Genomic DNA, 23,832 nt, shown 5'->3' on the forward strand with positions numbered 1-23,832 from the left:
AAATGAAAGCTATAAGACATTAACTGCACATAATAGTACCAATGAATTCCGTAGTCAGTACAGAAAAGGATGCATATCCCAAGATACCTTCATGATGGGGCCTTAAAACAAAAGTCACCCTCATGGCTCTGCACTCTTTTTAAGACAGGCTTTTGGCTCTGTCACCCAGGCTGGAGTGCAGTACTAGCGAGATCTTGGCTCACTGCAACCTCTGCCTCCTGGGTTCAAGCGATTCTCCTGCCTCAGCCTCCCCAGTAGCTAGGATTACAGGTGCCCACCACCACGCCTGGCTAATTTTTGTTGTTGCTGTATTTTTTGTAAAGATGAGGTTTCACCATGGTTTTTTTGTTTTTTTGAGACGGAGTCTCTGTCGCCCAGGCTGGAATGCAGTGGCGCGATCTCGATCTCGGCTCACTACAACCTCCGCCTCCTGGGTTCACGCCATTCTCCTGCCTCAGCCTCCCGAGTAGCTGGGACTACAGGCGCCTGCCACCACGCCCAGCTAATTTTTTTTTTTGCATTTTTAGCAGAGACAGGGTTTCACCGTCTTAGCCAGGATGGTCTCGATCTCCTGACCTTGTGATCCGCCCGCCTCAGCCTCCCAAAGTGCTGGGACTACAGGCGTGAGCCACCACGCCCGGCCTTCACCATGTTTTTAAAAGGACTTGGTCTTGAACTCTTGGGCTCAAGTGATCCCCCCGCCTCGGCCTCCCAAAGTGCTGGGATTACAGGCGCGAGTCACCGAGCGCGGCCCAGAGGGGAAACGTCAAAGCCCAACACGTGTGACAAATAATGGGCCCCTACGCAGGCTGGGACTGACGCGTGCCTGTGCGCGTGCGCGGGGTTTTAACACCGCGCGGCCTTCCAGGCTGCCCCCGAGGAAGGCGGGACCGGGCCTATTCCCGCGGTTTAGTCCCGCCATTGGCGGGCGGTTTGAATGACGGAAGTGACGGCGGCTCGGCGATGGCTCTCCCGCAGGCGCAGAAACGGCTGCTGGGCAGCTGATGGGCAGGAGCTTACCAGGCCAGCTTGCTCTGAGCTGCGGCTACTGTGTCCAGGCTCCGGGTTCTCAGGTGAGTGATGGACGCGCCGGCTTCCCAGTCGCCCCGTAGGAGCGCGGCTCCCCGAGGCCCAGGAGCTGGGATTGTGCTCCGAAGGAAGGGGATCCCAGGAAGGCGCCTTGTTGCGAACGCAGGTACGGCCCGCGTTTCTCAGGCTCCGCAGGCCGTGGGCCCTGCCCGCGGTCGTGCTGGCGGCTGTAAGGAGTGTCCGGCCCGGACCCGGCAGCTCAGTGCGAGAGGCTTTGCGCGCTCTCCTGGGGTCGGGTCGCGCGAGCCTCCCCGCAGCCTCTCCTATCCCGGCGCTTCCGTGCCGGGGGAGGGGCGCTTCCCCCGAATCACCCGCGGCCGTGGCCTGCCACCTGGTAGCTGTTAAGAGCCTTGCCTGGAATCGTTTCATGCAGAGAGCGCGCTCTCTTTTGGTGTCTGCCACATTAATCTCTCAGTTATTCAATGCTGTCACAAACTCAGCTTTTAAAACAATGGTAAACTTTTGAGTCTTTAATACTTAGAATGTATTTGAAGACTTCACGCTAAGTCACGACGGAACAAACCTGTTGGGGAAGATATTATTATTCCCTTTATACAGTTTAAGAAAACGAGAACAAAGCGACTTAAATGACTTGGCTAGTATCTTCCTGCTAATGAGTGTCAGTGTTGGGTCTTGAACCCAGATCTTCCAAGTTTAGTGTTAATTTTGTGATTACTATGTACCAGGAGCCATGTAATCCTCAGGACGACATCTTGCGAGATAAATAGTATCATCTTCAATGTTGGATAGTAATAAAATGTAGAATTTAAAAATCCGTGTTACTAAGAATAAATAATTAATAAGTAAATGGGGCATCAGGGAAAACTTCCTTACAGCAGGACTCCGATTGATAATTGTAGAAGGAATAATGGAAATAATACTATTTGGTAAACACCGCAGTAGTTGTTTCAGACAAGTCATCAGTGGACACTAAAGTCATTGGGCAAAAGTATGATGAAAAGCGTGTTTCTGTAGCCTCCACTCTGTCTTTATGAGATACTTATAAAGGAAAAGTAGTAACTACAGAGGAGAAACTTGGTGGACATCATCTTAACCAAGTGACCAAAATTCAGCATCATTTACCTCTTGATAGCAGTGCACTGAGAAAGGTGCGTAATCAATTCTGTGGTGGTCTTGCCAAAAAATACATAATCTCAGTTTAATTATAGAATATTAGACAAATCTAAATGGAGGGACATTCAGCAAAGTACTTGGCCAGTATTTTCAAAAATGACAAGGTCTTGAAGACAAACTGAGAAACTGTCCCAGATTAAGGGAGACATAATAACGTTGGCATTATGAGAATGTAACTCACATATCTTAATCCCCTGCATTCTGAAATCTCCATTTGCACTGAGGCCATGCTTCCCATGGGCTGCTCCTAGCCACTGACAGTGACAGGCCTGTTCTGAGGATCTCCCACAGGTCTTGCTGAACCTTTCTTATAGTGCATGGCTAAGAGGGGTCTACCCATTGTTACTTCCCTCCGTTCAGTGTCAGACTTACATTGAAGTCTGAAAATATTTGCAGGTTGACTCCCATCTTGGCATCTGCTTTTTAGATGCCCCACAGTTATACAGCCACAAATGCAATGTGTTATCCTTGGATTGGCTCCTGGTCCAGAAAACAGACATTAGTGTGATAATTGACAGAAATTGAATACTGTAAAAAATATTGTACCAGTGTTGACATTCAGATTTTGAAAGGGCAAATGGGAATTCTAAGCCTGAAATTTCCAAATAAAAAGTTTTAAAAACGTAAAAATTATACACAAGAGGAAACAGTTATTCTATCGCATTTTAGGAGCTTAAAAATAATAAAATGTATGTATGTTTTTCGATAATCCTCTGAGATGAAGTAATGAATATTCAAAATCTGAAATATTAGGGTTTTTTCCTTGTATATTAAAGTAGAAGAATAAAACACACAAATCTGGGTATACCATTTGAGGAATTTTTACATACGTATACACCTGTGTAAACCATCATACAGATCAAAATATAGAATATTTTCAGTACCCCAGCAAGCTTCTTTGTGCCATCTCCGAGTCAGTAACCTCCAGTAAGGCAACTTTATTTTTACCTCTCATGGATTAGTTCTGCTTGTTTTTGAACGTTATATAAATCAATTTTATTGTACTCTTTTGTGTCTGGCTTTTTAAAAATTCAGTGATATTATATCTATGAGATTCATCAGAAATTAGTCTTAATTATTTAAATATGAGTGAAATCTTAGACCTTCAGACAAAATGATAAAGATACATTGTGAGGATTAATCTTGTTCCTTTTTCTTCTTTGTTAAATTCTTTTCTGTTTTTTTAAAGTCTCACTCTCAACCACAGCTTAAATAAAATTTTCGCCAGTCCACGTTTTCATGTGTTGGAAAGTTAGGAGCCATTTGAAATAAGGAAACCAGATTCTTCCCTTGGCTCTGCCACTAGATGTTGTCACTCAGGGAAAGTCCTTTAACCCAAGAGACCTTGTTTCTTCATGTATAGCATGAAAAATGTAATCAGTACTTTAGTTACCTTTACCAAAGCCGTGTGAATATTAGATGAGTAGGATGCATTAAAAGATTTTTTAATGCAAGCAGTTACTCCTTTTTGGCATTAGAGTCTTATTGAAGATAGTGATGATTACGTATAACTCTGTAGCACTTTACATGAATTAACTTATTGAGTCATTCATTCAGTCAGCACACTTACTGAAGTAACTACCTATGGGCGAGACACTGTTTTTAGGCTATGGACATAAAATGGTGAATAAGTCCATTCTGCCCTCATGAGCTTACATTCTGATGGAGAAGTCACTGGAAAGGTATTAGTCCCTGTTAGGTAACCCCACAGTCTCCTAGCCCCATTGTGTTTACACCTGGTTGAAAACATTGTCCATCCATAGTATGTGAAATATTACCTGGTAGTTATTTATGAAATTTAATTGAATATTAAAATTTTTATTAAAAAACCCATAGCCACTGTCCTTCAATTGTTAGGAATCTAACTAGAAAGAGCAAACTGTAATTTATGAAAAACTACAGGAGATAATACCAAGACAACATAAAATTTGTCCCCTTCTGAATGTATAGGTAATAATGTATTAGAGGTGGGCAAATCAGGAGTGGGAGATTGGAACAGGAATTATCAGAGGACAGCTTCATAGAAGAAGGAGGGCTTAAGCCCGCTTCAGAAAGATGTAAATATTCAGTGACAGATTGCCTGCCTGATCGTTGTGAGGGAGACCTGAGAAATGTTGACTTGTCTCAGATAAAATGGTCGTGTACTGATGTGAAGTGTCTAATTTTTTGGAAATGGCAGTAATGGGAGCCAGTTAATATCAGAATTACCTGAGGTGGGTATTCAAATTATAGAACTATAGATTCTCATATTTATTCCATTTCTTTCTGTCTCGTTCCCCCAAAAAGGAGCATGTTATAACCTAGGGAGGAGAGAGAGAACACCGAGTGTGAACAGTAGCAACAGAAGAATAGATCTGGGCCAGGCGTGGTGGCTCACCCCTGTAATCCCAGTAATTAGGGAGGCCAAGGCAGGTGGATCACTTGAGGTCAGGAGTTCGAGGCCAGCCTGGCCAACATGGTGAAACCCTGTCTCTGCTAAAAATACAAAAATTAGTTGGGTGTAGTGGTGCATGCCTGTAATCCCAGCTACTCAGGAGGCTGAGGCAGGAGAATCACTTGAACTCAGGAGACAGAGGTTGTGGTGAGCCGAGATCGCATCATTGCACTCCAACCTGGGCAACAGAACGAGACTCCATCTCAAAAAAAAAAAAAAAGGAAAAGAAGAATAAATCTGGAAATCTAAACACTTGATACCACCAAGCAGGTCATACATGTAAAACTTGCATCACTATAATTATTGAAGAATTGTTTACTGTAGAATATAGAACATGGGATTGATGTGATTTCATGAGGCAACAATGACGCTTGGTGATCAAGTTATATACAGTAGACTGGGAGCTGAATCTAGGAACGAAGAACCCTTGAAATTGTAGCAACTTTGCTAGTTATGAACAAGTTATAAAAGTTCTAAAGTGTCAAATTGTAGTTTTGAAAACATTTATTCTATGGTAACATCTTTTTAGGTCTTTGTGCTTTTTCACATTTAAGCTCAGTAACCACTGGAAATGCTACCCAGCAATAAGTCAGGTCCAGATACACAAGGTAGACAATCTGCTATAGATGGGAGAAAACTTTCCTGAGTAATTCTGATTCAGTCTTCATTTTCCCTTTCCCACCCTTCTGAGTATCACTGATCTAAGTGTGAATTTATAATTGCTGTTTGTAAATAAGTTGGACTTCATTTACTCAAATTTTCCTTGCGTGTATATAAACCTTTAAATATCAAAAGTATTAACACAAATTTTAAAAATTATTTCTGCCAGACATGGTGGCTCATGCCTGTAATCCCAGCACTTTGGAAAGCCGAGGCACGTGGATCACTTGAGGCCAGAAGTTCTAGACCATCCTGGCCAACATGGTGAAACCCCATCTCTACTAAAAATACAAAAATTAGCGAGGCGTGGTGGCGTGCACCTGTAATCCCAGCTACCCTGGAGGCTGAGGCATGAGAATTGCTTGAACGCGGGAGGCAGAGGTTACAGTAAGCTGAGATCGCACCACTGCACTCCAACCTGGGTGACAGAGCAAGACTCTGTCTCAAAAAAAACAAAACAACAAAATTCTAATCTTTGCTGCGCTATTTTAATGTTACATTATTTTTATAGACATTTTCCTTTTTAAATTCAGAGCTGTCATACATGAAGTACACAGAAATGAAAAGAAAAGTTGTGAATGCTCGCAAGCTGAGATTGAGTCCTAATGAGGAAGCCTTCATTTTGAAGGAAGATTATGAAAGAAGACGAAAACTAAGATTGCTACAGGTATGACTTATTTGGATAAAATTTTAAATTCCTTTCTTCCTCAAATTACTTGTATTCTTTTACATTAGAATATTCTAAATGTTATATTTAAAAACCTCATCTGGGTATGCAAGAGCCCTGGTTCTTCGGTATTAACTAGTTTTGGAACATTTGAAAAATAGGCTGAGATGGTAAGCAGATTGTAGAAGAGTTGGAAGATAGGTATTATTTGACTCAAATATTGAAAATTGCTCTTTATCTTTTTTAAAAATGGTCTAATTGATAACGGGAAGCTTAAATGACTGAAGAACACTAACTGAAAAGATTATTAGCTGCTGAAACAAATTTATCAGGAAATTGTAGATAACCCTTTTCTAGAAGTGTTTTTAAAGTCTTCGTGAAGTATGTTTCAGGCACCATTCTGTCTAGAATCAGAGATGATGTACAACAGAAATGGAGGTCTCACCTGGCTCTATCTATACTCTGGGCTATAGATTTTGTTGAATCATATTTATCACTTTAGCTTTTATAGGTTTTTAGAGTGATAATGGCAGTCCTTTTGGGAGTGGGTGCTGAATAAAAGCTATCAGTTAGGAGACATTAGATATAGTCTTGAGATTTTTACTTTTTGTACATTCACTCAGATTTTCTGCTTTAAATAGTCCTTATCTAATACAAGATGAGTGTCAAGGAGAGTTGACAGACTTAAGAGAATTCATTTGAGTTCCTGTTTCCAAATAGCTTTTCAAAAAAGTTTAAGTGAACTTCCTTTCATATAACCTGTTAAATACGCATTCTTTAGGTTCGAGAACAAGAAAGAGATATCGCCTTACAGATAAGAGAAGACATAAAACAGAGGAGAAATCAACAATTTACACGTTTAGCAGAGGAGCTAAGGGCAGAATGGGAAGAATCACAAACTCAGAAAATACAGAACTTGGAAAAACTGTATTTGGCAAGTTTGAGAAGTATGGGAGAGGGACATCGACAGGCCAAAGAAAATGTGAGATCTTATTTGACTACGCAGTTGTGGCAGTACTATTAGTCAAAAGTAAATTATAGTTGTTGAATGCTTTTCTGATAACATTTTCATGTATTGAATTTCTTTGGGGCAGCTTGAGCTTTTTTATAAATTTAATGGAATTTGTGAATAATAGGCTCATTTCTTACTAAGAGTTATTTCAAGTAAAATCCATGTCAAACAAAATTGGTCTTCCTATGATGTTCAAATTAGCATTATTATCTTCCAGTACTCCTCTATCTGGGGAAATAATAATCTTCTGAATCAGAAGTTGTTGTCCATCTCAGGCATTTTAGAGAGATTTGGTGGGGTGGATTCAGATTTCTCATTTCAGTATATTTCCCTTAAACATGTGGTTTGAATGTATATACATTTGGATTTCATTTACTAATAGCAAACATTTTTTGATGACTTTCAGAAACTCATGGTAAGTCTGCCCCATTATTTTGATTTATTGTGATTTATGATGTGGAAATACTACAGTCCCAGAATCAGTCACATACAATAAACAGGCTAATTACAAAAAAAGTAAATCTTTGATAACAACTAGTGAGGAAGAAAATATCTTAAAGATTGTGGCAATCTGTTTCATGGTCCTTGGTTTTAGCCTGTGTTTTTAGTAATAGCCGTTAAGTTCTGACTCAGATTTTTGTGGTTTTATGTGTGCCACATTCACTTTGTGCCTTAGTGCAGTGTTTCCCAAACCTCTGTCATTTGAATACCATGTTCACAATTTTTGCCCTGACTGAGAAACTACCCATATCACTATATATTTGACATTTTAATTTAGATGGACTCTTTTATTACTTACTTTAACCATGTCCTAAGTAGTTCAATATCCTATGTATATTTTTGTAATAATATGTTAATTGATTGCATTAACTTTACATTAAAATGTTTGTGTTTGTCCCCCCTCATATGGCATATCATCAGTGGTGCTGTTATCATGCTCTGGGAAACACTGCTATAGTATGTAGAAAGAAGATGACAAAATTGATAAATCACTTCTGATATCATACGAGATACATTTCTGTTATTCTTGTTTAACATGACATTTTAAGTAATGTATATTTTTAGGAACCTGATTTGGATGCTCTGGCACAGCAGGCAGCAGAAAGGAAAAGAAAAGCAGATTTGAGGCATAAAGAAGCCCTGAAAGTACAGAAAAATAAAAAAGAAATATTAATGAAACAAAAAACCTGGTAAAGTAATAATTTTTACTGTAATCTCAACTGAAACTAACATAGTTGAAAGTAGAGGATACATAGGATACTGTGTAAGCAAATATTAAACATCACAGTAGCATATTCATTGCATTTGTTAAACTTGATTTAAAAATAATGCTGGGGATGGAGCGATTTGCTTAGGTGAACATAATAACTAACGAGCTTTCTTTTCTAGTTGTAGTTTGAGTTCAGCAGCAGTTACTAAGTTTCTGAAGAAATGTATGGCTAGTTCAGAATGCATGTCAACCAATATCTGTCTCTGATGTAAACATGAAATAAAAATTGATGTGATTAATAACATTAAAAAAGGTTGTAGACTCTGGAAGTCATCAGTATTTTTTGCATGTTGTAAAAATTAAAGGGCCATTCACATGAGTGAAGGAAACATGAGTGAAGGAAAGTAAAAAATTAAGAGCCCTGTTACTAGTTAGCAATGGCCATTTTTAACAAAATTTCTGGGTTTTTTTTCACTCTAAAGAACATTGTAAGTTTCTTGGGTTGGTCCCCCCGCCGTAGAGCTTTCTGTCTTTAGATAGGCGTCTCTCGATTTCTAAACATTTTCTTAACATGTGTATAGACTCTTTACACATGTAAAGCTTACTGAGCCTGTGGAATCAGACTAGAGGATTTCTTGAGCCTATGACTTGTATATTTTTAACCCGGAGAGTTGTACTGTAATATTATCACTGATAGATTAATTGATGACATCTCTTGTTTCTTAAGGCATATAAAAGCTCGAAAGGAAGCACTGCTTGTGGAAAAAGAGAGATCAGCCAAAATTACAAGTCTGCCACCTCCTCCTCCAACTCTTTTTGAGGTGAGTTCGAGTATTAAGAGGAACTAGGTCATGATTCTTCTTTACTGTTATAATTCACTGGAGGTCAGAATGACTACCACTTAAACTTAATTGTACAAGTTTTCTTGTACAATTAAACACTTTTACAGGAATATATCGAGTATTTTAAAATAATTCTAGATATCATTTCACCTGTAAATACTTTAGTGTGTATCTCTGATGTATAAGAACTTTTTTCTTAGTATAATACTAATATTGTTTCCAATATTATTTAATTCCCAGTATTTGTTCACCATTCCTCAATGATGTCAAAAAAATTTTGTTGTTTGGAAAACTATAATGGTTTTGGTTTTGAAAAAACTTTTAATAATTCTGCCTTTTGAGAAAATACCCTTTGTTTATTTATTGGGGGAAAAAAAACTAGACTATTTGTCCTCTAGACTTTCCCACACTCTGAGTTTGGCTTATTTTAAATGGTCAATATTTTACAGATAAATTAAGTTTCAGTTAAGTTAATAAATATGCATAAGGTTATAAAGTATCCAGGTGTGATTTTTAAAAAGAAAAGAGGAAAACAATATTATAAATTAAAAAGAGGAATCTATTTTTTATGGGAGTTAAATGTGTGCTTTTGTGATTTGAAGCTTGTTTTAAAAAAATGTAATTAAAGCAGAAAATTTTCAAAGTATTCTCCACATTAGCTTGTTACAGTTATTGAAATGGCTATTTGGATGATTGTCAAAATTACCTAGTTATTTTTATCTGAAAAATTAAGTAGAAGTAAACCCACAAATACAGGGATGTCTAATATAGTTGTACATACAAGTATATTCTGTATAAGCATAAGTAGCAGATATTCACTTCTTAGGCCTTTCAGTTTGTCAGAGTTCCTGCTTTTTTACGTTGAGCTATCTACCATGTAACATTTGATCCAACAAAATTGAGACATAAAAGTCATGTTTCAGTCACTCCCTCAGCACAAAGTGACACGATAAAAGCCAGGCAATATATTATCCATGATGCCTTTTGATTATCTTTGTACTAATTCTTAGTATTTATAACAAGCCAAAGTCAAAAATTTATGAAAAGCAAACAAAACTCTGTAAGTGCTTTGACAAGCATGAATTATATCAGTGGGCATGAACTATTTAGTTCTTTTTTTCTTTTGAGACAGAGTCTCACTCTGTTACCCAGGCTGGAATGCAGTGGTGCAGTCTTGGCTCACTGCAGCCTCCACCTCCCGGGTTCTAGCGATTCTCCTGCCTCAGCCTCCTAGGTAGCTGGGATTATAGGCACCCGCCACCATGCCCAGCTACTTTTTGTGTTTTTAGTAGAGACAAGGTTTCACCATGTTGGCCAGGCTGGTCTCGAACTCCTGACCTCAGATGATCCACCCACCTCGGCCTTCCAAAGTGCTAGGATTACAGGTGTGAGCCACTGCACCCAGCCTAGTTCCTTTTAAGAAAACAGGACATATTCCTCATTTTTCCCTCTGCCAGTTTTCAGAGTGAAGAGTTGGTGTAATAATCAATGCCATTGGTGGTAAATGGGCTTTTTTTTTCCTTTCTCTTTTGTGACTATCACTGTTAACTTGTAGAGGTTTTTTACTCAATATTACATAGTTCAGTTGTAGTCATTATTCTTTTTCTTCTCACTGATGTTTGTAATATCTGAAATTTGGTCAGCAGGAGAGTCTTGAAGTTGTTTCTTGCATCCCCGTGACTCCATGAGCATTTCCTTGCTCTGTGGCTCAGCAAATGACCTTGGCTTAATTTACTCTGTCCCGTATCTGGTATCTCCAAAGACCCCTGATTCTTTTTAGTGGAGAAATGGTACTTATAAATAAGATCTGGGTGACTGCATTCTTGTTTCACTAAAAGGCATTATTTTAGAAAAATCCATTACCCAAGCCAATAAAGGTATTTGGGATAAGGCAGTGTTTCTGAATGTCTTGAGATGGTTGTGAATTTATCACATAGAAGGGAGGGACAGGATTTTGGTTTGGGAAAAACTAGGTTGTGGGGTATTTGGGGGCCAGGGAAATGCAGCATATAAGAACACTGTGTCACATACACAGGATATAGATGCATCTGTATCACTGTTTCTTCAAGCAGATAAAAATATAAATGCTGAGAAGCCTGAGGAAATAAACCTAGACTATTTAGTCTTCTTAAACCAAGGTATTTCCTTAGTTAATTTAAGAAAATATTATTTTTTGAGAGAGCTGTTTACATGGTGAAGAGAATTGATACTTCTTGTGTACGTAAGAATTTAATTGTGTCAGGTTTTTTTATTCGTATCTAATTTAATCACATTAGCCCTGCATGTTAGATATTTCCGTGTAACAAATGATGAAAATTGAAGGTCAGAGTTTAAGTAACGTAACCAAAGTCCTTTAATAGGTAAGTGTGAGAACCAGAGTTTATGTCAACGTCAAATTCTATAAAACTCATGATCTTTTTACTGCGACACTTAGCTTCCCATGAATATACTTCTTCAGAGTTCTTGCTGTTAAAGTTAACTACTTATGTACTAAAGTCTAGAAATGTAAACAACCACAGTCTTTTCATAGGTCTGTTAAAGAATGAAGTTTGTATTGAAAACCCTGAGATGCTATGAAGACTTGTCATATATCTATACCAGATGCAAGAGAAAAATGAGCTTTGTTTTATTCTTCCCTTGCTTATACCTTTTTGGTGGTTGTTGTTTGAGACAGGATCTCACTGTGTTTCCCACGCTAGAGTGCAGTGACTCTTCACCAGTACCATCATAGCTCACTGCAGCCTTGAACTCCTGAGCTAAAGCAATCCTCCTGCTTCTGCTTCCTGAGTAGCTGTGACTACAGGCATGTGCCACAGTGCCTGGCATTTTTTTTTTCTTGTTTTCCATTGCTGCATGAGCCAGTGTCAGCTACTCCAGAGTAAAAAGCTGGTTTTGTCCTGTACTTGGGTAGATAAAGCTAGAAATAGTTAGTGTGGAGCAAAACTAAGACTGGAAGATAGAACACGGGAAGTAAATTGAGTGGTTAAATTATTAACAGATCATCCTAATTCTGCCAGGCTAAGGACTGATTTCACTAAAAACTTAGGTGCAATTCATTGGAAATCCTGTTATAATCAATAAGGATTCATAGTAATCGAAATCTCAGATTGTGATCCCAATTTTGGGAGGATTCCAAATTCAATCTATACATAATTGCCTTTACTCTGGAAGTACTGGTGCTTTAAAATGTGTAAACTGAATCACATTTGTATATCAAATTACATAATTTTAGAGACTTGTTTTCTTCAGAGTTCTTCCTTGTCAAGAGTCCTGTGGTTTATTTTTTTCAAGGCATTGATTTAACAGCTACTAAGATTCTTTGTAGAGTGAAGCATTCTAATGTGTACTACCATCTCTGAATTTTTGTTTTGTGACCAGTTTCTTACTGAACTTTAATATTAACTAGTTAAAGTTGGGTGTGGTGGCACCTGCCTTTAATCCCAGCTACTTAGGAGGCTGAGGTGGGAGGATTCCTTGAGCCTAGGAGTTCAAGACCAGCCTGGGAAACATAGCAAGACCCTGTCTCAAATATATATATGTATATGTGTATATATATGCTAGTTAATGTTTTCATTAGTGGTCAGTTTAATTCTTTACCTGAATGATAAGACCCTGAATAAGGTCCTCTGTTGTACATATCTAGATGTATTTCCAAGTACTTGCCAATTAGTTATCTTCTGACTGGTCTAGGTAATTCTCAACTTTGGCTGTACATTTATCACCTGTGCAGCTTTTTTTTATTTTTTGAGACAGAGTCGTACTCTGTCACCCAGGCTGGAGTGCAGTGGTGTAAGGTCGGCTCACTGCAACCTTTGCCTCCTGGGTTCAAGTGATTCTCCTGCCTCAGCCTCCCAAGTAGCTGGGATTACAAGTGTGTGCTACCATGCCCGGCTAATTGTTGATTTCTAGTAGAAAAGGGGTTTCTCCATGTTGACCAGGCTGGTCTCAAACTCCTGACATCAAGTGATCTGCCTGCCTTGGCCTCCCAAAGTGCTGGGATTACAGGTGTGAGCCACAACGCCTGGCCGCAGCTTTTTAACAGCGCTAATACTGGGCTCTGTTCTTAAAAACTTGTTAAAAGCTACTCAGGTAAGAAATAAGTTCTCAGATAAGACAAAGTTTCTCAGATAAGAAAAAAGTTCTTAAAAACTACTCAGATAATTCTGCTCACATTAGCCTGTTCACTTTTACTTGGATTTTCTTAATCCCCCCTTCTTTGTGTTTTTTTTTTTTTTTTTTTTTTTTGAGACAGAGTCTTGCTCTGTCACCCAGGTTGGAGTGCAGTGGCACACTCTTGGCTCATTTTGCATCATTGAAGCCTCTGACCCCTGGTTCAAGCAGTTATCTTGCCTCAGCCTCCCTAGCAGCAGGGATTACAGATGTGTGCTACCATGCCCGGCTAATTTTTGTATTTTTAGTAGAAATGGAGTTCTACCATGTTGGCTAGGCTGGTCTCGAACTCCTGACCTCAAGTGATCCACCTGCCTCGGCCTCCGAAAGTGCTGGATTACAGGCGTGAGCCACCGCGCCCAGCCCTTTCTTGTCTTTTATATTGTTTCTTTTCACTTGAGTCCTCCTCATCATTCCACACTCATATATGTTATAGCTAAAACTGGTTAATTCTGAACCTATTCTTATTTAAACTTTTCTCCCTCCCAACCTGTGTTGCATTCGTGATGTCATTGAATTAGCCAGGCATGATGGTACATGCCTGTAGTCCTAGCTGTGTTAGGCTGAAGCATAAGGATCACTTGAGCCCAGGAGTTGCAGTGAGCTATGGTCATGCCTCTGTACTCTGGCCTTGTCAACAGGCCTTAAAAAAATTAAAAATGCTTTTTATACTTTAATTGATTCTCAGTAATTGTCACAATGATCATATGGTATAGCAATAGCTATAAATCCACTTTTCTTAAGGAAGCTGAGGGACAGAAAAGTTGAGGGACTTTGCAAACTTTTCACTACTAGGATATAATACAGAAGACGTCCAGCAGAAGTGTTAGCATTTCTTTCTGGATATTTTTTTCATCATGTTATCTATAAAATGCATGGTTTATTATTTAACTTATGTGTAATTGTTAGAACTTCTACTTGTTAGAACTGTTACTGTGAGCTCCTTGAAGCCAACGGCCATTCTTTTATTTTACTTCTCATTGTCGTTCACAATGCCTTGTGTAATGTTTAACACATAGTAGGCACTTAATATTGTCAGTTTAGTTAATTAATTAACATCAGTGTGTGATAGGTTGTGATGGGTTGAATCTGCCTTTACTACAAAATACAGGAAAGAGAAGGGGGAAGGTAGTTTACTTTCATTCTTCTGAGAGTTGTTTTTGTTCTGGAATAAGTGTAATTTAAATATATTGGCAAGTGTTTCAGGAACAAAACTCAAAATACATCATTAAACATTGAGAAAATAAGACTGATGTGAACTATAGTAGAATTTTTGTGATTAGATATGGAAAAGGACATAATGAGGCATATTGTTTTCTTATAAATATAATGAAATTATTTTCATTTCACTTGATATGGCCTATAAGCCCCTCTATATTCAGGAGATTTAAAGATGAAATTTCTCTATAAATAACTTAAAAATTGAGATGAATAAAGCACATTGATTAGTTAGCGACACCTTGAAGATGATTTGAAATACTGATGAGTCTGGTACTTTTATTAAAATTTGAAGTAATTTAACTGAAAATTTGATTTCATTAAGAGCAGATTTTAGCATGTTTTGGATGCGGAGAACTCAATAAAATACAAAATAACTTTTTTTGCATTGGATTCAGTTTTAAGTGAAAATTAATGCTTTTAACCTATTTTTTTATGTTCTCTTTTCCAGAACATTGAAGTAAAAAGAATTTCTGCAGTCAAAACCAATAGTTCTACCTACCACCATCTTCACACTTTTGTGAGTAGAGAGACAGACACAGAACAGGTGATTGACTTATTGTTTCTTCATGCCCTCGATTTATTAGTTCTGTGTGCATTGAATTGAATTATATCTTAGTTATATTGTGGTGTTCCCAGATTTCAAAATTTGGACAATTGGTAATAATAATCAAAAACTTTTTAAATGCTTTGAATTTTCATGTCAGGCATATGATGGTTTAATATGAATTAAAGAAACTAGTTGGCTATTTAAATGGTTATATTTTAAAATAGCAGATTTTAAATCTTTTTTTAATCATAAAATATTACATGCTATTTGTGAAAAATTTGAAACTATACACATAAGTGTGAACTATTGGGAAAACACCAGTTCTGTCATCAAAGTGGAATATGGTTAATGTTTTAATAAATTCATTATAACTTTTATTTAAATATAGACATATACACACTTTTCAAAACATGATTTTTAGTAGCCACTTAATATTTCATTGTACCATTTATTTAATCATTATTTTTTGCTTCTGTAAGTAATCATTATCTTGCACATTTTTATCCACATCTCTGATTATATATAAATTCCTAAAAGAGAAAGTATTGGCTCCGAACTGTGTAACATTTGATACAGATCATTAAATTGCTTTTTAAAAGCATCAACAACATAGGAGAATGGCCACCTTACCATAACCTTGTCTGCACTATTGTGTTTTAAAAATTATTGCCAGTCTTAAGAGTAACAAATGATATATTGTTATTATAATTGCTATTTCTCTGTGTCAATGGGGGTTTTAATTTTTTTTCATGTTGAATATATTTGGCTACTAGGAAAATAAATTTTATAGCATTCCTGTGGCATTTAGAATGCAACAAATACACATTTTGGTTGACTGCTTAATAGCAGGTATTAAAGGCAATATTCAGTTAAGAACTAAAATGAATATCACAGAATGAACTTCTAACATGCAAGAGTAAATCTGAGATTTATTTAAAATTGTAAAGTATTATTTCATTTTCAACATTATAATGTAGGAACATTAACTTCAGTTTGTTGCTAAATGCTTTACTAGTCACTGCATTTTTTTGATATTAAAAAGATGTTACCTTTTAACTAAGATTGATGATGAATTTTTTTTTTTACCTAACTTCATCAGCATAGGGTGCTGCTGGTGTTAAATTAATATCCATAAGCTTTCTTTTTTGATAGTAACTAGAAGACCTACCTCCTTTTCAATTTTTGGACTTAAAAATTAGATCAGTAGTTACAATGATAAAGGGTTAGAAAAAAGTTAGGGACCACAAACAAATTTTATTTCTAACAGTTTTATGAAAGTGATCCCACAAACCAAAGCTTTGTGTAGATTGGAGATATGATTTCTGAATATTTCCAGAAATAGATTTATTACTGTACACCTTTTTATTCAAATATTTTATTTTATTTGCTGCTTTACTCCATCACTTAGGAAAAATCTGTCCTTAAACCTTGGATTTCAAATGTGATGATTAATGTGTTTGGCTTTCAAGATAAAATTACCTCAATTTTCATCTGCACTCAGCTCACATGCACAATAATTTTAGCATCTTCCCTGGAGGAGAACGATATGATCTTTATAGCAGGTATCATATAAAAAATATTTGCACTCTTGGCATATATGTTTGGGTATTTTTCTTTAGCAGCTTTCTGCAAACAAACTTTCATTTGTTCAGTCAGACTTTTTAGCACATAAGAGCTGCTATTGTGTGTGTGTGTGCTGGGATTACAGGCTTGAGCCACCGCGCCCGGCCTGAGGTTTCCTTTTTTTTTTTTTTATGTTTGAGACGGAGTCTTGTCCTGTGTGTGTGTTTTTAACATCCTGATAAAGTAATTCCAAAATCTCTTGTATGTCATAATATATATCTTTGGCTGAAGAAGAATTATGAAAGTGACCTGCTGTAGTCCTACTTACAGCCAGTAGTTGCCTACATTTTGTTTTGTTACATTCGCTACCTCTACACACAACTAAACAAAACATCATACGCTTAAAAGTCCTACATTACTTATTCATAGCCTTCATCATGTCTATTCTTTGTCAGTGACAGTTACATAGCACTTTTTTCAAATGAATTTTGCATTCTGAAAATATTTCTTGAGTCAGATTCACTATATTGTTTGTGGTGAGACCCAGAAATGTCTGCAGAAAAGTGCAGCTGAAAAGTGCAGTTAAATTCATCATCGATTTTCCATGCTCTATTATGTCTAAAAAGATTTCTGTCCAAATATCTGATGTGCAAAATGCAAAAATGTATTTATTAATAGCATTTATCATTCATATATCTTTGATCTTCAAATACTGAAAATAGAATCTAACATTATTTCAACCAGATTTATGGTTATGTTTTTAATTACATTGACACAAATCTATAGGGGATTGTCTTCCTAAAGCTGTATTACAAATCTTGTTTTGAAGTATGATCAATAAGAACAAAATTTGTTTGTGCTCCCTAACTTTTTCTCTGACCCTTTATTCATATCCTTTATATGACTTTTTATATCTGGGCTGATATTTATCATTCATGTTGTATGCTATTTTGAAATTTTTCCTTTCTTTAAAATTTTGGTTTACCAAAATTGACATACTGCTTTTAATTTATCTTCAAGAGATGTGAAGAATTCATAAACAACTTTTTTCTTGAAAACCTCATGGCTGAAATGGATTGAAATATTGTTCTCAGAGGTTATTTTATTTAATATACATATTGATATACTAAATACTTCTAGAGATAATTTTGATTTACTCTAACTTTTTTTGTCTTGCCTGATTTTATTTAGTTTTGCATGAATATTTAGTGGCTCAAAGAGGATATATTTTTGATAAATTTGTTTGGCCAGTGTACTCCTTGTTAATTTATTAACTGTCAATCTCTACCTATTTATCTCACCATTTGAGAATTTTTAATAATTTTACACTTGAAGTTAACAGCTTTCTTGGTCGTCATTAATTGTTGCAACTGGCTGGCAGAATTTCAACATATAAAAGACAGAAAAAGACTTTTACTGCTGGTTACATTTAGAATATTTACCTATACTTGAAAGTGAATATTCAGATAGTAAAAGTAAATCCAGGCTGGATGTGGTAGCTTACTCCTGTAATCTCAGCACTTTTGGAGGCCGAGATGGGAGGATTGCTTGAGACCAGCCTGGTGAACATAGCAAGACCTCATCTCTTAAAAAAAAAAAAAAAAAGTAAATCCAGACTCTATGCCCCTTTCTCTTTTTTGTGTTATTTATGTTAATGAGATTTGTGGGTATTTACCTTTCAATACTGTCATTTTAATGAGGTTTCCTTTTTTTTTTTTATGTTTGAGACGGAGTCTTGTCCTGTTGCCCAGGCTGGAGTGCAGTGGTACAATCTTAGCTTACTGCAACCTCTGCCTCCCGAGCTCAAGCGATTCTCCTGCCTCAGCCTCCTAAGTAGCTGGGATTATAGGTGCCCAACCACCATGCCTGGCTAATCTTTCTATTTTTAGTAGAGACAGAGTTTCACCGTGTTGGACAGTCTGACCTCAGGTGATCCGCCCACCTCAGCCTCCCAAAGTGCTGGAATCACAGGCATGAGCCACCACGCCCAGCAAGAGATTTCTTTTCTTACAAAGTGATGGAGAAATATGTTTGAAGGAGTATTACCTAATCCGGTTTAAAATGAGTAACTCATAAAACTTGATACTAACAATTTGATCACTTTCATAGATACATGCCGTTGATAATTGTGGGCATTTTAAAATATAACTCTTCTTGGCCGGGCACGGTGGCTCATGCCTGTAATCCCAGCACTTTGGGAGGCCGAGACGGGCGGATCACGAGGTCAGGAGATCGAGACCATCCTGGCTAACACGGTGAAACCCCGTCTCTACTAAAAAATACAAAAAACTAGCCGGGCGTGGTGGCGGCGCCTGTAGTCCCAGCTACTCGGGAGACTGAGGCAGGAGAATGCCGTAAACCCAGGAGGTGGAGCTTGCAGTGAGCTGAGATCTGGCCACTGCACTCCAGCCTGGGCAGCAGAGCAAGACTCCGTCTCAAAAAACAAAAAAACAAAACAAATAAAATATAACTCTTCTTATATTTAATTTTATATATGTAGAAAACATGATTTTAAGGTTGTTTTGTTTTTTTAGTTATTGCTTGTCTCACACTTTAAAACTTTTGTCTAAAATTTTTTAATGACTGCTAGCCAGATGCTCATTTGGCTGCTGAAGAGGAAGCTAAACGATTGGAAGAGCTACAAAAACAGGCAGCACAAGAGAGAATGGAACGGTTTGAAAAGGCACATGTACGGGGATTCCAAGCAATGAAGAAGATCCATTTGGCTCAAGTAAGACTTAAATTCTACCCGTGACCATTACTGATGGACTTACTAATAGCATTGCAGGACTGATTAGTGAATGAGCTCAAAGAAAGGTGGGAAGGGTGGGTGTTCAATATAGTCTCTGATTCATATGATTTCAAGTTTCCCAACTTTCTTTGCCCTCCTATTTCAAGTTCTGATTGGGTTAAGCTATTCTCCCAGTGTATTGCTGTTCTAAAAATTTTACTAATGAATTTATTAAAAGTTTAATATTTCAATATGTCCAAAAACAGCCTGGGAAAAAAATCACTTTCCTAATTTAATTATTTAAGTAGCATATGTGCTCTATAAATTTGAGGATTCAGTTCATTAAATATGCATTGAGCAAAGCACTTTTTGGTTTTGTAGAATGTTGTTTCAAAAATAAAGTCATGATCCTTGCTACCGCAGCTTTTAAAAAGTGACCATAGGCCAAGCATGGTAGCTCATGCCTGTAATCTCAGCAGTATGGGATGTCAAGCCAGGCGGATCGTGTAGGCCCAGAAGTTTAAGACCAGCTTGGGCAACATGGAGAAACCCCGTTTCTACTTAAAACAGAAAAATTAGCCAGGCGTGGTGGTGTGCGGCTGTAGTCCCAGCTACTCGGGAGGCCAAGGTGGGAGGAGGATCACCTGAGCCCGGGACAAGGAGGTTGCTTTGAGCTGAGATCACACCACACCACTGCACGCCAGCCTGGGCCACAGAGTGAGACCCTGTCTCAAAAAAAATTTAAGAAGTGACTGTCAAGTCCAGTCAAGGTAGCTCATGCCTGTCATCCCAACATTTTGGGAGGCCAAAGTGCTTGAGCCTAGGAGTTCGAGACCAGGCTGGGCAACAAGGCGAAACCCTGTCTTTACCAAAAATCCAAAAATTAGCCAGGCATGGTGACCTGGGACTACAGAGTCAATACAGTCAGTCCCAGTTTGGAACTGTATTGTAGCCTGGCACCTCATTTCCTGAGAAGGCTGAGGTGGGAGGATTGCTTGAACCTGGGAGGCAGAAGCTACAGTGAGTCAAGATTGCGCTACTGTACTCCACCCTGGTGACAGAGTGAGATTCTGTCAATCAGTCAATCAATAGTGACTGTCATAAATGTGTAAAATATTATAATGAAAGCTGGCTTTATAGTTTTAGCTTTACTTCTGTCATGCTTATTGTTCATTTAGTGCTTAGTCTTGAAACAGCATAAAATGATTCATCTTATTAGAAGTCTGATTTTGTTTTCTGAATTTGACTAATGCATTTGGATGTTTTAAATACCCATCTTAGGAATGAGTTTTTAAGTACTTCTTAAAAATGCATTGGAAATTAAATTTTCTTATGAAAGTTTATTTTTATAGTTTGAACTAAATCATGAGCTTCTCCCTTAAATTTTCAGCTTTTATAAACTAGAAGTGAATTATGATTAAAATAACTGAATGTCTGAATTATCATCAGTAATTCTCCCCATCTAAGGTTTAAACCTATAGTAAAACAGACACAAAAAGCAGTCATAAATTGAACAGATTCTTCCATAAAAGCAGTAGTGTTTACTAGTTAAGCAAGTGGGCTCTACAGTCATTCTGCCAGGATTTATCTCTCTCCTTCACCAGTCAGCTGTTTGATCTCAGGCAGATTAGTTAAACTCTCTGAGTTCTGTTTCATGTGTGTTTTTGGAGATAGAGTCTCACTCTGTCACCCAGGCTGGAGTGCAGTGGTGGGATCTTGGCTCACTGCAACCTCCACCTTCCAGATTCTAGCAATTCTCCCGCCTCAGCCTCCTGAGTAGCTGGGACTACAAGCACGCGACACCACACACAGCTAATTTTTTTTTTTTGAGACAGAGTCTTGCTCTGCTGCCCAGGCTGGACTGCGGTGGTATGATCTTGGCCCACTGCAACCTCCACCTCCCGGGGTCAAGCGATTCTCCTTCCTTGGCCTCCCAAGTAGCTGGGACTACAGGCACACGCCACCACACTTGACTAATTTTTGTATTTTTAGTAGAGATGGAGTTTCACCATCTTAGCCAGGGATGGTCTCTATCTCCTGACCTCATGATCCGCCTGCCCCAGCCTCCCAAATTGCTGGGATTACAGGCATGAGCCACTGTGCCCAGCAAAAAAAAAATGCTAGCTTGCAGTGAGCTAAAATAGTATACTTACTGAAATAACTTTAGATAATTAGAATCAGTATAAATGAAATAAGTTCATTTATAATTTTATTCTTTTTCAAGGCATGGCAAAAAAAATTCATCCTCAAAAGACAAAATAGTTAAAACTTTAGAAAAGAATAAGTAATGTATATATGTTATCACTTTTTAATTTATTTTTATTTATTTTTTAATAAAGAGTCTCACTCTGTTGCCCAGAGTGGAGTTCAGTGGCACAATCTTGGCCCACTGCAACCTCTGCCTCACAGGTTCAAGCGATTCTCCCGCCCCAGTCTCCCAAGTAGCTGGTATTTCAGGCACGTGCCATCACGCCTGGCTAATTTTTGTATTTTTAGTAGAGATGGGATTTCGCCATATTGGCCAGGCTGTTATCAAACTCCTGACCTCAGGTGATCTGCCTGCCTCGGCCTCCCAGAGTGCTGGGATTACAGGCATGAGGCACTGTGCCCAGCCCGTTACCACTTTTTGAATGCAGGATTTCTCTATGTTATAGTAGATTTAATATTCCTTATATAAGAAGGTTGTTGCCGGGCGTGGTGGCTCATGCCTGTAATCCCAGCACTTTGGGAGGCCAAGATGGGTGGATCATGAGGTCAGGAGATCGAGACCATCCTGGCTAACACAGTGAAACCCCATCTCTACTAAAAATACAAAAAAAAGTAGCCGGGCATGGTGGTGGGTGCCTGTAGTCCCAGCTACTCGGGAGGCTGAGGCAAGAGAATGGCGTGAACCTGGGAGTTGGAGCTTGCAGTGAGCCAAGATCATGCCACTGCACTCCAGACTGGGTGACAGAGCGAGACTCCATCTCAAAAAAAAAAAAAAAAAAAAAAAAAAAAAAGAAGGTTGTTTAAAAACCATGCAATCTCACTGCTAATAGAGGATTTCATTTTTCCTATCTGAACCTTTTTGCTGCATACTGTATTGTGGCCTGGGACCTTATTTCCTTCTAGTGTCTGTATTAACTAATATTTGACTTCTACCTGCTTCTCCAGTTTTATCTTCTTTCCCTAATCATCCTTGCCTTACATACCCTAGCTATAGTGAACAGTGCGCTGTTTTCTGAATATCCCATGCCTTCATCTCCATACTGTTTTGCTACAGTTTTTTCTTACATGGACTCATTCTCTTTCACCCACTTTTGTCTGGCTAAATTCTTATCGCAAGGAATGAGAATTCTTGCCTTGTTCTCCTTCCTTCTACCACCAAAATTCCATTAGATAACCTCACTAAAACACTGATTAAACTTTCGTATTAGCCATACTCTTTAAGCTTAAAGAAATATATTCAGATCTCCTTTAATAATGGAAATTCATAAGAATGTGAGGTAACAAGAAATATTCTATGTTAAGCCACAGTCAACTCTGGGTCTTGGTGCTTACCTCAGATAGGTATATGGAGAACTGGAACAAAATACATCACGAGAGCCATGGTAACTTATATAGAAATTAACTTCATGACTTTCCTCAGAATGGAAAACTGTAGCTGGCAGACACTTTTTTCAGCTAATGGCCTAACCAGTACCACTTTTCCATAGTACTTATAACATAATACTACTTGTTTGTTGGTCTTAGCACTAGGGAACTAGGGTAGGGTTGAGATTGTGTCCCTAGCACTTAATGTGGTATCTGGTATTCAACAAATAATTGTTGAATGAGTAAATGTCTGTCTTTTGGCTGAACAAATAATAGAGGAGAGGAGAGAAGCTTAGACCCTGATCCTCATTTCCCCTACCTGCAACACTGTTAATATTACCATACAAAGTTTGTGACTCAGTTTTTGTTAATTCTCTTTATTCTTGAAGAATCAGGAGAAACTAATGAAAGAACTCAAACAGCTACAGCAAGAGGACCTGGCACGTAGGAGACAGACTGTAGCACAAATGCCACCACAACTAGTTGAACTTCCATACAAACGCAGTGAAATGCAAGAAGACTGGCAGAGAGAATTGGAATTTGCCTTTGAAGATATGTACAATGCAAACAGGAGTAAGATATTTTCAGTAGGGCTTTCAGTAGTGGTTTTAACGTTTTGCTGGGAAAATATGTTTGTAATGATAAAGCAGTTTTTATCTTGAAATGAGTTCTCAATTTGAAGGAGGCCCCCCATAGTTTAGATTGAGACATTACTGTGACCTTTGCATTTTTGTGATCCAGTTATTTTTAATCATTTTGGAATGGAAACATGTCTCTATTTTTCTTTTTTAAGAGGTGAAAGGGAATCTGATTCTGCACCTTGAACCAGAGCCCTTGCCCACTGTGACCGATCAGATTCAAGATGAAGAGCTGAACCTTTCAATGGAACATGAAAATTTGGGTGCAGCTGAAGACCTTCCAGTGACAGAAGCTGAAATAATATGTTCTAGTGAAACAGATGGTAAAAACCCTTCTGAGC

General features: G+C 38.0%; 1 protein-coding gene across 9 annotated transcripts in view; it reads left to right on the forward strand.

The window, feature by feature from the left end:
- Nucleotides 1–945: 945 nt before the first annotated feature.
- CEP295 (centrosomal protein 295) overlaps nucleotides 946–23,832 on the forward strand; it is a 70,864-nt gene continuing 47,977 nt past the window's right edge. For 4 of the 9 annotated variants that reach the window (XM_038005326.2, XM_038005331.2, XM_008020534.3 and 1 more), the window contains exons 1-9: nucleotides 946–1,073; nucleotides 5,851–5,984; nucleotides 6,766–6,966; nucleotides 8,062–8,186; nucleotides 8,934–9,027; nucleotides 14,888–14,983; nucleotides 19,140–19,280; nucleotides 23,243–23,426; nucleotides 23,647–23,814. In XM_038005326.2, the coding sequence (XP_037861254.2) occupies nucleotides 5,862–5,984; nucleotides 6,766–6,966; nucleotides 8,062–8,186; nucleotides 8,934–9,027; nucleotides 14,888–14,983; nucleotides 19,140–19,280; nucleotides 23,243–23,426; nucleotides 23,647–23,814 (1,132 nt within the window). In that variant the 5' untranslated portion in view covers nucleotides 946–1,073; nucleotides 5,851–5,861. Of the gene's footprint in view, nucleotides 1,074–1,094; nucleotides 1,196–5,850; nucleotides 5,985–6,765; nucleotides 6,967–8,061; nucleotides 8,187–8,933; nucleotides 9,028–14,887; nucleotides 14,984–19,139; nucleotides 19,281–23,242; nucleotides 23,427–23,646; nucleotides 23,815–23,832 lie in introns of those variants that run through there. The other 5 variants (XM_038005330.2, XM_038005333.2, XM_038005336.2 and 2 more) reach the window with 3 other exon arrangements.

Source organism: Chlorocebus sabaeus, chromosome 1 (assembly GCF_047675955.1).
Source record: "Chlorocebus sabaeus isolate Y175 chromosome 1, mChlSab1.0.hap1, whole genome shotgun sequence".
NCBI lineage: Eukaryota > Metazoa > Chordata > Mammalia > Primates > Cercopithecidae > Chlorocebus > Chlorocebus sabaeus.